Consider the following 15,000-nt stretch of genomic DNA (forward strand, 5'->3'; position numbering starts at 1 on the left):
ATTACTGAAGACTATCAACATTCCTGACTGTCAACCGTGTGTGTGTGTGTGTGTGTGTGTGTGTGTGTGTGTGTGTTAAACTGTGGAGCTGGAATCCTGCAGGACAGGCTGCTGCTGATGGGTGTGTGTGTGTGTGTGTGTGTGTGTGTGTGTGTGCGAGAGAGAGAGAGAGAGAGGGAGAGGGAGTATTAGTGAGTGTGTGTGTGTGTGTGTGAGTGAGAGAGATACAAAGTGTTTTTGAGTGTGTGTGTGTGTGTGTGTGTATTTGTGTGAGAGAGGTAGGGTGTTTGTTTGTGTGTGTGTATGTGTACAAGAGAGACAGAGTGTATGGGTGCCTGTGAGAGAGAGAGACAGTGTGTGTGTGTGTCTGAGAGAGAGAGTGTGTGTATTTGTTTGTGTGAGAGAGGGTGCATTAGTGATTGTGTGTGTATGAGAGAGAGAGTGTGTGTGCGTGTGTTTTAGTAAGTGTGTGTGTGTTTTAGTGAGTATGTGTGTGCCTGTGTATGAGACATTTAAGAAGAGAGAGTGTGTGTATTTGTGTGTGTGTGTGTATTCGCCCATCTATTCACCTGTAGTCTTCACAGCTCCGCCTTAAAACTCAACGTCACGCACACACTCACTCACACACATGTCAGCAAACCAGGAAGTGAAGAGACAGACAGAGAGAGAGAGACACACACACAGAAAGAGAGCGAGAGAGAGAGACATAGAAACACACACACACACACACACACACACACACTCCCCCGCGCGGCTCTGCTCTCCTGTTAATGAGGCCCTGCTCTTTCCCAGCGGATCGTTGCCGTGGAAGCCTGGAATTGCTAATGAGTGTCCTGTAACCGAGGGAAACACAACGACAGAAACCACGGCAACACTCTTTGCCCTCAACTTTGCTCTCTGGAACGACTCGAGGACACACTGGAATATTGTGTGTGCGCGTGTGTTAGTGTGTGTGTGCGTCTAAAGCAATGGTAACTCATTGTAAGTAGCTTCTGGATCAGTGCGCGCGTTAGTGTGTGTGTGTGTCTGAAGCAATGTTAACGTAACTCCAGGATCAGTGTGTGTTAGTGTGTGTGTGTATGTGTGTAGAGTAATGTTAGCCCACAGTGAGTATCGCGCGCTGCATTAGCCGGTATGGACTCGTACCGCTCGTACTGGAGCTCCCCTGTGCTGCGGGACGGCTGGCTGGAGACTCAGGATCAGGATCTGTATGAGGTGGAGTCCCGCATCCCGCTGCCCCGGCCGTTCCCGCTGACGCCGCTGCTGACGGAGAGGAACGCGGTGGTGGTGCAGACGCAGATCTCACACGTGCGGCAGCGGCGGGACGGCGGGCACCTGCTGAAGGTGGTGTCACGGATCTCCCTGCCCACGCCTCCATACACCGTGAGTCTGACACCGGGAGGGAGAGAGGGGCTTATGTGTCTGCACACGCTGATAACAGCTGCTGTACACCTCCACTCGCTATAATCAGATTCCAGGGTGTGTTTATGGCTGCGTGTGTGTGTGTGTGTGTGTGTGTATGTGTGTGTGTGAGAAAGGTTTTGTGTTTGTGGTAACATGAGAATCGTCTCACAGTCGTGGTTTGTAATCTGGCTTTCACTTCAGTCTTTTTTAGTTAAATTCACATTATTACACTGCAGAAGATGTGTTTCTTAAAGTTTAGAGCTGTTATTAATATTAATATTTAGTTAAATGTACACTATTACACTGCAAACAATGTGTTTTTAAGAGTTTCGAGCTGTTATTAATATTACTGTTTAGTTAAATTCACTGATATTACTCTGAGTAACTACTATTATTTACTGTTTTAGTTAAATTCACACTATTACACTACAAAACAATGTGTTTTTCAAAGTTTAGAGCCGTTTTTAATATTACTGTTTAGTTAAATTTACCAATATTCTCTGATTACCTGCTATCATTACTACGTTTTAGTTAAATTCACACTATTACACTGCAAACATTGTGTTTCTTAGAGTTTCGAGCTGTTATTAATATTACTGTTTAGTTAATTTCACTGATATTACTGTGATTACCTGCTATTATTACTGTTTTTTAGTTAAATTCACACTATTACACTTCAGAAAATGTGTTTCTTAGAGTTTAGAGCTGTTATTAATATTAATATTTAGTTAGATTCACAAATATTTCTACTATAACTACTATGTTTTAGTTAAATTGACTATACAATGTGTTTTCCAGAGTTTCGAGCTGTTATTAATATTACTGTTTAGTTAAATTCACTGATAATTCTACTATTATTACTACTTTAGTTAAATTGACATTATTACACTGCAAACAATGCTTTCCTGTAAATAAACCAATATTTTACACTTGTTTAAAAATTCTGAAATCAAAAAGCCTGTTCTAGATATTGGAACTATAAACAAGACAAAAACACGAAGCAAGAACGGCATTTTTGCAGTGTAATGATGTGAATTTAATTTGGGCCTGTGGATTTGCTCTTCAGTGTTTGGACTTTCAGCAGTGAGAATTAAACCACACTGAACTGAACTAAACTGAACGCTGAAAACTGGACTCACAGTTTCAATATAATAATATAATATAATAATATAATATAACAATATAATAATATAATATTATAATTTCGAAATTTAACTAAAAAGTAATATTAATAACTCTAAAAACACATTTTCTGCCGTGTAAATGTGTTAATTTAACTAAAAAGTCATTTAAAAAGTTGCTTTTCTTGCTTGGAGTTTTTGTCGTGTTTTTAGTCCTAATATAGAAACATTCCTAAACCAAGAAGCATTTTCTAGATGAGTGTAAAATATTGTATTGTTTTCAGAAATGAAGAGTTAAAAATTGTAGATATTTAAACAAGAAACGCTTTTTTGTTTTAGCAGTGTGTATACTGACTTCAGACAGAATCTGTGGGCATTTTTGACGAGTCTGCAGATTTTTGTGGGAGGATTTTGAGAGTGTAGAAACTAAAAACATGAAATATAAATAATCACATCTTAACTTTTATTCAATGTTTCCAATGCAGATCCAATTACTTCCACTTGTCAAGTTTGTCATTTATTATAAGGGTTTTGTGTTTATGGTAACATCAGATCCGTCTCTGCTTGTGGTTTATAATATCCAACTTTTTACTTCAGTCTTTAAAATGCATGAAGACCAGCGTTTATATAGAGTTTTTAGGTAACACTTTATTTTAAGTCTCAATTCACAATATGAATAAACCATTAACTTACACTACCAGCCTAATAAACTACTAATGAGCTGTTTATTGCTGTTTATAACTGCTTATGTTAACAGTTAGTAATGTAGTAGTTGTGTTTAGGCTGTGGGTAAGATTAGAGATGCAGAATAGCATCATACTTTATAACTACTAATGAACAGCTCATATCTTAATAATAAGCAGGTAGTAAGACAGTAGTTAATAGCCTAAACTAAAGTGTTAGCAGTTTTAGACACAAAATACAGAAATAGCACACAGAAATCACTCCACATAGCTCAAAATAGCTGTTTTCTGTGTGAATATACAATAATTTGTCATTTCTTTCTGACTGAAGGTGTGTGTGTTGTGGAAGTGTTGCGGTTAAACACCGTCTGATCAGCAGGAGGACATTTAATATGACAACAAGTGCATAAACAACATTGAAACATCACTAATAATCAAAATAGCTGTTTGTTTATGTGAATATCTAGTAAAGTGTCATCTACATCTGTGATGTGAAGCTGAATTATCAGGATCTTTTCTCCAGTCTTCAGTGATCCTTCAGGAATATCAGTATAATATTCAGAAAAGCAGAAATCCTGCAGTGTAATAAGAGAATCTGATGATCAATGAACATTAATTATTATTATGTTGATGATTATAGTGATAAAGCAGTGGTAAATTATGATATATTCATAAAAACGTAAAAGAAGATGTTTTGAAACATGTTGGAAACCTGTAACCATTGACTTCAATAGTATTTGTTTCTACTTTAGAGTTCAATGGTTACAGGTTTTCAGAGTTCATCATAATATTTCCTTTATCGCCGTGTCGAACTGCTGAAACTCAAAGCGAACGTCATTTCAGAGTGATTGTGTTCATAATTAAATCATTTCAGTTCCTTCTTCAGCTTCATTTGAGGTTTACCGGGGTCTCGAAGAGTCTCAGTACATGATGTAGAGTTAAATCTGTTTCTCTCTCTCTGTGTGTGTGTGTGTGTGTCAGCTGGAGCATGCGCGCATCACGCAGACCGAGCTGTTGAGGGAGAAGTTCAGACACAATGAGGAGATGGAGGAGCTGCTGCGCCGTCAGGAGGAGCTGCAGGAGCGAGTGTGTGAAGAGGAGAGAGCCAGAGAACAGCTGGCCCTGGAGCTGCACAGAGCTGAAGGTGTGTGTGTGTGTGTGTTTGCTTTTGTGTATGCGCATCCGTGTCTGTCTGTGTCTGAGTGGCTTTTATTGAGGACAGTTGGTGACAGCAGTGACTGGTACTTCAGAAAACACACACACACATACACACAGACCAGTAGCTGGACATTCAGGGTGTACTCACACTAGGCTTGATTTCTTTTGAACTGTGCCTGGCTGTGATGGACCCCGACCTGCACTCACACTGCATTTGAACCTCCTGATCACGCTTCCGTCATCAATGATGAGACTGTTCAGTTAATTTTTGATGCTCGTAAATGATCATGAAGTCCTCGTGCTGCAGGTATGAGGAGGTCTGCTGAAGGTGCAGCTGTCGTTCAGTGAGGGGTTTGGGTCTTTATCTTTATGGCCTGTTTCCACTGAGTGGTACGGTACGGTTCGGTACGCTTTTATGGCCGTTTCCACTGTCAAAAGGAACCAAAAAGCGAACCGTACTGCAGGACTTTTTGGGTTCCCTTTATCTAGCACAACAGGAGTGTTACAAAAGGCGGAGCTAGACGTGCAGCTGAACGCTATTGGTGTACAGTAGTGATGGGAAGTTCGGATCAATTTACTGAGTCGGATCTTTGAGTCTCGTCCATCAAGATGAATCTTTTTTCGAATCATTTCGTTCATTTGGTTCAGTTTGCTAAAATATTATTAAAATGTTACGAATTGCTTCCAAACCATCTACAACTAGCCCAAAAGGTTGATCACACGACAAATAAGGCATAAATAGACTACTATAAGAAGGAGAAAATAATACTTCAATGTTGACCTCAACTTTTGTCAATGAAGGCATTTCTGTGTCTTTGCTCAGCTCAGCTCTTCATGTCTTCAAATTTCAGCGATTCGTTCACGTTACTTTGACAGTCACATATAATCTTAACCAATGTACACAGTCTGAGCTGATAGGAGCCATGATGATGAGTTCACCTTTCAAGTCTGGAGTCGTTCGTTATTTACGTGACAGAATGACTCAAACCCGAGGACTCCAGAGATGAACAATTCTTTTTCTGGCTCTAAACGCGTATGATTGGCCCGTGAGGAACGAGTGACTCAGACCTGATAGAGGACTCCAGAGATGAACGGATTAATTCTTTTTCCGGGTCTAAACGCATATGATTGGCTCCTGCCTTTCCGCAATGAACGGCTCGAAATGTGATGAAGACTTGAAATGAACGATACCACCTACACAAATGTGTCGCACACGCGGATGAACGAATCACTCCCTGAGAGGACTCGTAATTCCCGAGTCATATTGAAGATTCGTTTAAAATGAACGAATCGTTCATGAACGACCCATCACTAGTCTACAGAGAAACGTCACCAGCGCACACTAGCAGGAGAATGAAAACAAAGGAAGCGACACATTTAAACACACAGCCGAGACGTTACACCATGATGATATGCACATATAATAACTAGCCATGGCCGACCCGAGCTCAAACAAACCTCGCCGTCGTCTTGATGAACAGCAGCAAAGTCAAGAAGAACAGAATCTGCCGTGTCCTGCTGTCGTTTTACGAGCTCGTCTAAAAGTACGAGCGGTTTCGCTTTCTGCAGAGAGCTCGCCGCGTGTGAAATAACGAACTTCTTGAACTGAATTGGGTAGGCTAAATTGTGTATGAGTGTGAATACGTGTGTATGGGTGTTTCCCAGAGATGGGTTGCAGCTGGAAGGGCATCCGCTGCGTAAAACTTGCTGGATAAGTTGGCGGTTCATTGCGCTGTGGCGACCACGGATTAATAAAGGGACTAAGCTGAAAAGAAAATGAATGAATGAACTACTTTGGGGTGTCCAAACTCAGTCCTGGAGGGCCGCTGTCCTGCTGAGTTTAGCTCTAACTGGCTTCAACACACCTGCTAGGAAGTGTCTAGTACACCTAGTGCGAGCTTGATTAGCTGCTTCAGGTGTGTTTGATTAGGGTTGGAGATAGACTCTCCAGGACACTGGCCCTCCAGGACTGAATGTGGACACCCCGACTTAAACTGATGATAATAAGATGCCCGTGATTATTGAAGCACTTCTGACACCCGATCCTTTCAGAAACAGACGAGAGTGATGTGGGAAAAACAAAGGAGCAAATGATTCTTTCAGCAACCTGAAACCGAACCGGGATAATGATGGTCAAACACACACGGGCGTGTTGGAGTACTCCCTTGGGGGTATTCGAGTGCGGTCATAGTGACGCTGTTTGTTATATATATATACATATAAATGTGTGTGTGTGTGTGTGTGTGTGTGTGTGTGAATTGCCATGTCATAAATGTCCCAGTGAGCTGGAGTTTGTTAGCTAGAGCTCAGTGTTTACCGTTGTGTGTCACAAGACGCTGCTGTCCAGTGTGTGTCACATGAGCTGATGGTTTGTGCGGGGTGTGTTTCTGTGTGTGTGTGTTTGCTCAGCTCTCTCTCATCTGTCATAATAAAGCTCAGGTGATCATCATTCCTCCACAGCGCACCTGTTTCTCTCTCAGTACAGCTGATAGTGCTCTTTGATAGACACGCTGTATATAAATCTAAAAGATAGCCTGATTTATCATCAGACTTCAGCATTGAGTCAGAGTAGTAAGAGGGAAGTTGAAATTAATTTTTATTTAAAGTTGAGAGATGGAAACATCAACAAAATTCAACTTGGTGGACATAAACGGAAATAAAAATGTAGAGGTTTGAGGAGGATTTGTGGAAAATAATCTCAGGCAACAAACAGTCCCACTTGTACCAGATATGAAATTCAGTTAACTCAAAATCCAGAGAAAGAAATCAAAAGTGCAAGATGTAAATTCGGGACATAAACTCTAGAAAAATCTAATCATAAATTCAGAGAAAAAGTTATGAGGTGTAAACTCAAATTCTGAGACATATTTAGGCATAAGCCCAGCATTCCAAACATACATGAACTTGATTATAACAAAAATTCCAGAATTCTGGAAAAAAAAGTTTGGACTCGCCACAAAAATCTTGTTTAAAGAATTTTGTTAAAAAAAGCAAAACAGAATTCTGCGAAAAAAGTCAGAGTTTTGAGATGTAAACTTTGTTTTTATTAAACTAAAATTCAGAATTATAAAACCTGAACTTTGAAGAGAAAAAAGAGAAAAAAGTCAGAAAACTTTGAAATCCAAACAAATTCTGGAATTACAGTAATAATCCTATAATTCTGAAAAATCTGGAATTTCAAACAAACAAAGAAAAAAAAAAATCTAAATCTCCAAACAAAAAAAGTTTAAAAATCTTGAATTTAAAACAAAAATTATTTTTTTTTAAATCTGGAATTTCAAACCAAAAAAATAAAACAAACAAAAAAAAAAATCTGGAATTCCTAGCAAAAGAAATCTGGAATTCTGAACAAAAAATTCAGAATTCCCAACCAAAAATATCTGAAATTCCAGGGGGAAAAAATGAAATTCCAAACTAAAAAAAATCTGGAATTCCAAACAAAAAACATTAGAATAATCTGGAATTCCAAATAAAAGTTTAAAATTTCCAAGCAAAAAAAAAATCAAAATCCACCCCCCCCCCCAAAAAAAAAATAAAAAAAAAATAAAAATAAATGAAAAATCTAATAAATCTGGAATTTCCAATAAAAAAATCTAGAATTTCCACGAAAAAATTTTTAAAAAATGGAATTCTCAATAAAAAAAATCTGGAATTTCCAACAAAAAATAAATAAATAAATCAGGAATTCTCAATAAAAAATTTGAAATTCCGTACAAAAATCTGGAATTCCTAAACAAAAAATAATAAAATCTGGAATTCTGTACAAAAATCTGGAATTCCAAACAAAAAATAATAAAATCTGGAATTCTGTACAAAAATCTGGAATTCCAAACAAAAAATAATAAAATTCTGAACAATAAAAATCAGTAATTCCCAACAGCAAGAAAAATTTGGAATTCCAAACAAAAATTCTAGATTTCCGAGAATAATGTAATAACAAATTTCGGAAATAATGCATGAAATTAATGAAGTAAACATTAAAAAAGGCAGAAACAGATGATGAAAATGAACTCTGATGTATAAATGAAGATTAATGTTGCTGCAGTGTGTGTGGAATGCTTTAATAGTGTTAATTGTGGTGACCTACATTAGTGTGTGTGTGTGTGTGTGTGTGTGTGAGTGTGAGTGTGAGTGTGAGTGTGTGTGTGTGTGTGTGTGTGTGTGTGTGTGTGTGTGTGTGTGTGTGTGTGTGTGTGTGTGTGTGTGTGTGGTTTGCTGTATTATTCCTCCTCCTGCGTGTCTGTACTCGGCTGGTGTTGTGTTTCCAGCAGCAGATGCTCCTCTTTACTGAAGTTTGCTCAGGATTGGTCACGGCTGCTGCTTTTACATGCAGAACTAATGCCATTATGCACAATTAGAAGAATTCTCCTCGCAATTGTTCCCTCAGGAATGTGTTTGGATTCTGAGTTATGAGACGCCGAGCAGTTTGAGAGACGAATAAACCCTAGCAAACTGTTGATGCATATTTTAAAAGTTGAACTACGACCATCTTCTGACAGAGCAGGTTATATTTAAGATATAGAATTATAATGTTGTGTACTTTTTAATACATTTTAGACATGTTTACTGTTTCATTTTGATTCAAACTTTTTAATTATATGTGTTTATATTATTTTACCAAATGTTTGTTTTTAATATTTTTATTTGAAATGTTTTTATTTTAATTCCAAAGTACATTATTTTTTTTATTTTTAAGCTTATGCTTTTACATGTATAAAATATGTGTATTTTTATTGACCATATTTATTTACCTTTTTAATTTTACTAAAATTGTTTTGTTGGTTTTATTTAGATTTTAAGTGTTATTTTTTTCTACTTGGATTGTTTTTATTTTAATTCCACGTTTAAATATTTTAATTTAACTTTATTCTATTTTTACATTTTTATAATTTATTTTATTTTATTTTACATGTATTTTTTTAATGTATTTTTAAATAATTGCCTTTAATGCGTTTAATTCTATTATACATCTCATTTAGTTTTATTTGGATTTATTTTATTTTTAAATTATTTTAATTTCATATATCAATGATTTTATACAGTATTTTAATTTGTGTTTGTTTTGAAATAATTATTCTTCGTTGTATATTTCTGTGATTTTGTTTATTTTTATCTATTTTTATTTAAATAAGGTTTATTTTAAAATGTTGTTATAATTGTTCAACTTTAAGCTTCTGTCATGACTAGTGCTCTAGTGTGTGTTTGTGTGTGTGTTTGTGTGTGTGCGTGGGTGTGTGTGTGTGCGTGTGTGCGTGCGTGTGTGTGCGTGTGTGTGTGTGTGTGTGTGTGTGTGTGTGTGTGTGTGTGTGTGTGTGTGTGTGTGTGTGTGTGTGTGTGTGTGTGTGTGTGTGTGTGTGTGTGTGTGTGTGTGTGAGAGAGAGAGTGTGTGTGTGCAAGTGTATGTATTTGTGTGTTATGTGTAGAGTGTGTATGTGAGCATGAGAGCATGTGTGTTTTTATGTATACATGTGCATGTATCTGTATGATTGTGTGTGTGTGTGTGTGTGTGTGTGTATGCAATATTGATGTATTGTGTGTGTGCATTTGAGCATGAGTGGGTTTGTGTGAATGTGTGTGTATGTGTGTGTGTGCGTGCGTGTGCGTGTGTGTTGTTATTGCTATATTATATTGATGTATTATTATGAAGGTAATTCAGTTGCGAAAGTCGAGAGCTTGCAAATGTAAATGTGAGCACTTGTGATAATAATATTTGTATGTGTAGGTTGAAATGTACACTTACAGCTCTGATGTGAACAGCTGAATCCCGCGATTTGCACACACACACAACAATCCACACACTTGTGTTTTAAATTGGAAGTTGCAGATTAATAGTTGTGTATTTGTAAAATGTCATTTACAAATACAAAGTGACAGACACACGTGTGCACGGCAAATTTGATTGCATCTTATCTCTACAACCACAGGTCGGCACTCACAACCTCTCAGTTTCGTCAGTACAACTACAAATCTCCCGCGCTCTGACTTTTGCTACACATCTCCCGCGATCTCTGTAGCAGAACTCATCTGTGCACTTGCAAATGCAGAGGCGTGAGCAGCGCGGGGCGGGGGAGGGGCGGGGCAGGTGTAAAGCTGTTTGATTGGCTGATGCCTGACCAATGAACAATGCCAGCAGCCAAGAGGACTGAGGGGCAAAATAATAATTTCCCACAATTATTTCATTATTTAGGGTTTATTTGAACTCTTTTCTGAAGAGATTCTTGTTAAAAATCATTAATTTTGCGGAAATGTACATACCAGTAAAAGAGCAGCAAAGCCAGTTTATTGGCTAGAGCCAGCCAATGAGATGGGGGGTTTCTGTTTGTCAGGACACAGGGCAGCTCACGTTGTTGGAGGCCTCGAGCAATCAGAGGGTAAGTTATGATTTTTAATAATTATCTATATGTTCAATACTGTTAGCTAAGCTAAGGACTGTGCTAGGTGCTTCTCTAGTTTGTTTTTTTATATAAGAAAAAGTTATGAGTTATGTAGGAGTTGCTTTCTATCATGTTATATCGTTCTAAAGATACGATTCAACCCACATGAAATAAGTTGTAATAGTATTTATAGCAAATAATATTACGTTTTTGAACCATACCAACTATAGTAAACTGTATTATACTGTATATACTGCACTATCTACAACTTTGTTAATGAATGCAACAGCACACTGTAGTATTAACTAGCATGAACTTTAATAAATTAAAGTATATTTACACACACATTAATAGCAATTAAAAATAACACTAGGCGTTTCAGTTTCTCACTGATTATACCGGTTTTTGTTATAATAACCTGCATCATGGCTATCTATCCATCTATCTATTTACATGTTTGTGTACAGTGTGTCCTTTATATCACTTTTTTAATTATGAAAGTTACTAACTATAGGTTATTTCTCAGTTTCCTGTAAGGATGGAGTGACAGGAGAGATCAGGATGTTTCAAGTCGATGAGGAACTCAGAGAAGCTGCATAGCTTGAATAGGATGTTATTTATGCTAAAGATGACATGATGATCCAGCTCATCTACAAACACTTCAAAATGATTCAGATCGTTCAAGAGGAAGCCGACCATTTATTTTCTCTTTTTACCTGCCAAGATGATTACAGATTTGAACAAAACACACACTCACCAACACACAACTTTTATTTTGATAATTGTTTAATGTAGTATTTTTACACTTTACTGTAAAGTAGGGCTGTCAAACTTAGTTCCTGGAGGGCCGTAACCCTGCACGTTTTTAGTTTCAACCCTGCTTCAACACACTTAAGTGAAAGTTTCAAACAAACCTGAAGGACTCAGTTAGTTTGATCAGGTGTGTTTAATTAGGGTTAGAACTAAACTTTGCAAAGCTGCAGCCCTCCAGGAATTGAGTTTGACACCTGTACTGAAAGGGAAATGTTTAACATTAATTTGTCAAATAAAATTTACAGTGCAAATAAGTGCAGTGCAAATGTCTAGTTACTTGTATTGAAATATTTCAGGGTTTTTCCTTGTTCATAATGAGATGGAGGTGGTAAATCCAACTTCATCATTACCCATCAAATGTTATCTCCTCTTTAATCCTTTGCTCAAACCTTTACTAATGGTCAGAGAGCAAGCCATTGTGTAAAGCTGGTTGATGCTTGCTGTAATAGAAAGAGATGATGACTGTTCAGCTTATGTTGCTTAACCCTGCAGATGAGATGCTCAAAGTGGACCCTCAGCCGAGCGATGGACACTGTCTCCCTCACCTATTTGCTCTTCCTTTGAACACACATATCATGTTGAAGGATGCAAGTTGTGGACCTAAATCAGATGTAATGCATGTAGATGTAAAAATTAGAAAGAAATGCAACTGCTTTAAAATGTATTAGGTTTTACATATAAATATGTGTTCTTAACAGATTTGTTTCAACTTGATGTTTGCATAACAAATGACATTAGAATGTTTAGTTTTAAACAGATAGCTATATTTCAATCTTATCAAATTTTAGCTATATATATATATATATATATATATATATATATATACTTCAATTTATTAAAGTTCATGCTAGTTAATACTACAGTGTTCTGTTGCATTCATTAACAAAGTTGTAGATAGTGCAGTATATACAGTATAATACAGTTTATTATAGTTAGTATGGTTCAAAAACGTAATATTATTTACTATAAATACTATTACAACTTATTTCATGTGGGTTGAATCGTATCTTTAGAACGATATAACATGATAGAAAGCAACTCCTACATAACTCATAACTTTTTCTTATATAAAAAAACAAACTAGAGAAGCACCTAGCACAGTCCTTAGCTTAGCTAACAGTATTGAACATATAGATAATTATTAAAAATCATAACTTACCCTCTGATTGCTCGAGGCCTCCAACAACGTGAGCTGCCCTGTGTCCTGACAAACAGAAACGCCCCATCTCATTGGCTGGCTCTAGCCAATAAACTGGCTTTGCTGCTCTTTTACTGGTATGTACATTTCCGCAAAATTAATGATTTTTAACAAGAATCTCTTCAGAAAAGAGTTCAAATAAACCCTAAATAATGAAATAATTGTGGGAAATTATTATTTTGCCCCTCAGTCCTCTTGGCTGCTGGCATTGTTCATTGGTCAGGCATCAGCCAATCAAACAGCTTTACACCTGCCCCGCCCCTCCCCCGCCCCGCGCTGCTCACGCCTCTGCATTTGCAAGTGCACAGATGAGTTCTGCTACAGAGATCGCGGGAGATGTGTAGCAAAAGTCAGAGCGCGGGAGATTTGTAGTTGTACTGACGAAACTGAGAGGTTGTGAGTGCCGACCTGTGGTTGTAGAGATAAGATGCAATCAAATTTGCCGTGCACACGTGTGTCTGTCACTTTGTATTTGTAAATGACATTTTACAAATACACAACTATTAATCTGCAACTTCCAATTTAAAACACAAGTGTGTGGATTGTTGTGTGTGTGTGCAAATCGCGGGATTCAGCTGTTCACATCAGAGCTGTAAGTGTACATTTCAACCTACACATACAAATATTATTATCACAAGTGCTCACATTTACATTTGCAAGCTCTCGAGTTACGCAACTGATTTACCTTCATATATTATTGTGTGTGTGTGTGTGTCTGTGTGTGTGTGTGTGTGTTGTTATATTATTCTTATGTATTGTGTGTGTATGTGTGTGTGTTCAGGGCTAATCGACGGCTACAGTGATGAGCGGCGTGCTCTGGAGCAGCAGGTGTGTGAGCGTGCGGAGCTGCAGCTGCATCTGGAGCAGGAGCTGCAGGTCACCAGCACACGCCTGCAGGAGCTGGAGCAGGAGAGATGCAGCCTGCTGGAGCACACTGAGCTGATGAGCCGACAGCGGGACGCCATGAGGGACAGCGCTGGAGGAGGACCAGAGCTGCGTATGTGCTATACACACACACACACTCAAACACACACAGGGTCCGCAGGGTCAATATACATGACCCTAACCTCTGCCAAACGCCGGTTCAGTGGAGCAGCAGTGGAGATCTGGAGCTGTGGACGGTGTGGAGCATGTGCTGTTCTCTGATGATCCAGCTTCACTGTCTTTCCCACATCCGGGACAGTTACGGTGTGGAGAAGCCCCAAAGAAGCGGCCCACCCAGACTGCTGATGCCCAGAGTCAAGCATGGGGGGGTCACTGATGGTTTAGACTCAATATCATGGCATTCCCTATGCCTAATACTGGCGCTAGATGGGCGCTGGGTCACTGCCAAGGACTACCCAACCATTCTGGAGGAGCAGGTGACCCAATGGCTCAAACACTGTCTCCTGAAGGTGCTGTTTGTTGTAATTAGGGCTGTGTTTGGTGTGTATCAGGATGATGATGCAGCAATACACACAGCAGGACTGGAGACGGTTTGATGAACATGTCTGCCATGGCCTGCACAGTACCCAGATCCGAACATTATTGAGCACTTTGGGGTGTTTTGGAGGAGCGGGTCAGGAAAGGTTTTCCTCCAGCAGCATCAGTAGTGACCTGAACGCTCTTCTGAAGAAGAACAGCTCCGAGTCCCCCTGGCTGCTGTGCAGGACTCCTGTCTGTCATTCCCATCAGCAGCTGATGCTGTTTTGGTGGCAAATTAAGGCCTGACGCCATACTAATCAATTATTGTGTCTTAAACCAGGCACTTCAGTTTCAGTGTCCAACTCCTGATATATACAACTGCATACACACACACACACACACACACACACACAGACATATATATTCACACATGCACCACACACATACTCAAACGCACTAATCTATAGACACAGATACACAGAGTTTACTGCAGGGGAACCCAAACTGGAGGGCCGCTGTCCTGCATAGTTTAGCTCCAGCTTGCTTCAACACACCTGCCTGGAAGATTCTAGTATAGCTAGTGAGAGCTTGATTAGCTGCTTCAGGTGTGTTTAATTCAGAGATCGGAACTAAAATATGCTGGGCACCGATGCAGGACTGAGTTTGGGCACCCCTGGTTTACAGGTTGATAACTGTGATGAACTCATGATGTTTCTCTCCAGGTTTATCAGTATTTGTTCACACTAAACAGCTAATTCAGCTCAACAGCTGGTGGACACACTTTATTTATTTATTCATTTAGTTATTCATTTATTTATCTATTTATTAATTAATTAATTTATTTA

General features: G+C 38.6%; 1 protein-coding gene and 1 long non-coding RNA gene across 9 annotated transcripts in view; one reads left to right on the top strand and one right to left on the bottom strand.

The window, feature by feature from the left end:
- Positions 1-15,000, top strand: part of akap9 (A-kinase anchoring protein 9) — a 186,313-nt gene that overhangs the window by 129,044 nt on the left and 42,269 nt on the right. For 4 of the 7 annotated variants that reach the window (XM_087295129.2, XM_087295130.2, XM_088651429.1 and 1 more), the window contains exons 1-3: positions 644-1,383; positions 4,190-4,352; positions 13,533-13,748. In XM_087295129.2, the coding sequence (XP_087151255.2) occupies positions 1,135-1,383; positions 4,190-4,352; positions 13,533-13,748 (628 nt within the window). In that variant the 5' untranslated portion in view covers positions 644-1,134. Of the gene's footprint in view, positions 1-643; positions 1,384-4,189; positions 4,353-13,532; positions 13,749-15,000 lie in introns of those variants that run through there. The other 3 variants (XR_015945271.1, XM_088651427.1, XM_088651428.1) reach the window with 1 other exon arrangement.
- Positions 6,607-8,073, bottom strand: LOC147832397 (uncharacterized). Of its 2 annotated transcripts, none has more exons than XR_015945281.1 (2): positions 7,806-8,073; positions 6,607-7,535 (listed from the first exon to the last, which is right to left on the bottom strand). It is a non-coding gene; the product is annotated as an uncharacterized LOC147832397 (long non-coding RNA). The 2 variants fall into 2 exon arrangements; XR_015945280.1 differs by having other exon boundaries at positions 7,738-7,833.

The sequence above is a fragment of the Danio rerio genome, chromosome 19 (genome assembly GCF_052040795.2).
Source record: "Danio rerio strain M-AB ecotype USA chromosome 19, GRCz13ab, whole genome shotgun sequence".
Classification (NCBI taxonomy): Eukaryota; Metazoa; Chordata; class Actinopteri; order Cypriniformes; family Danionidae; genus Danio; species Danio rerio.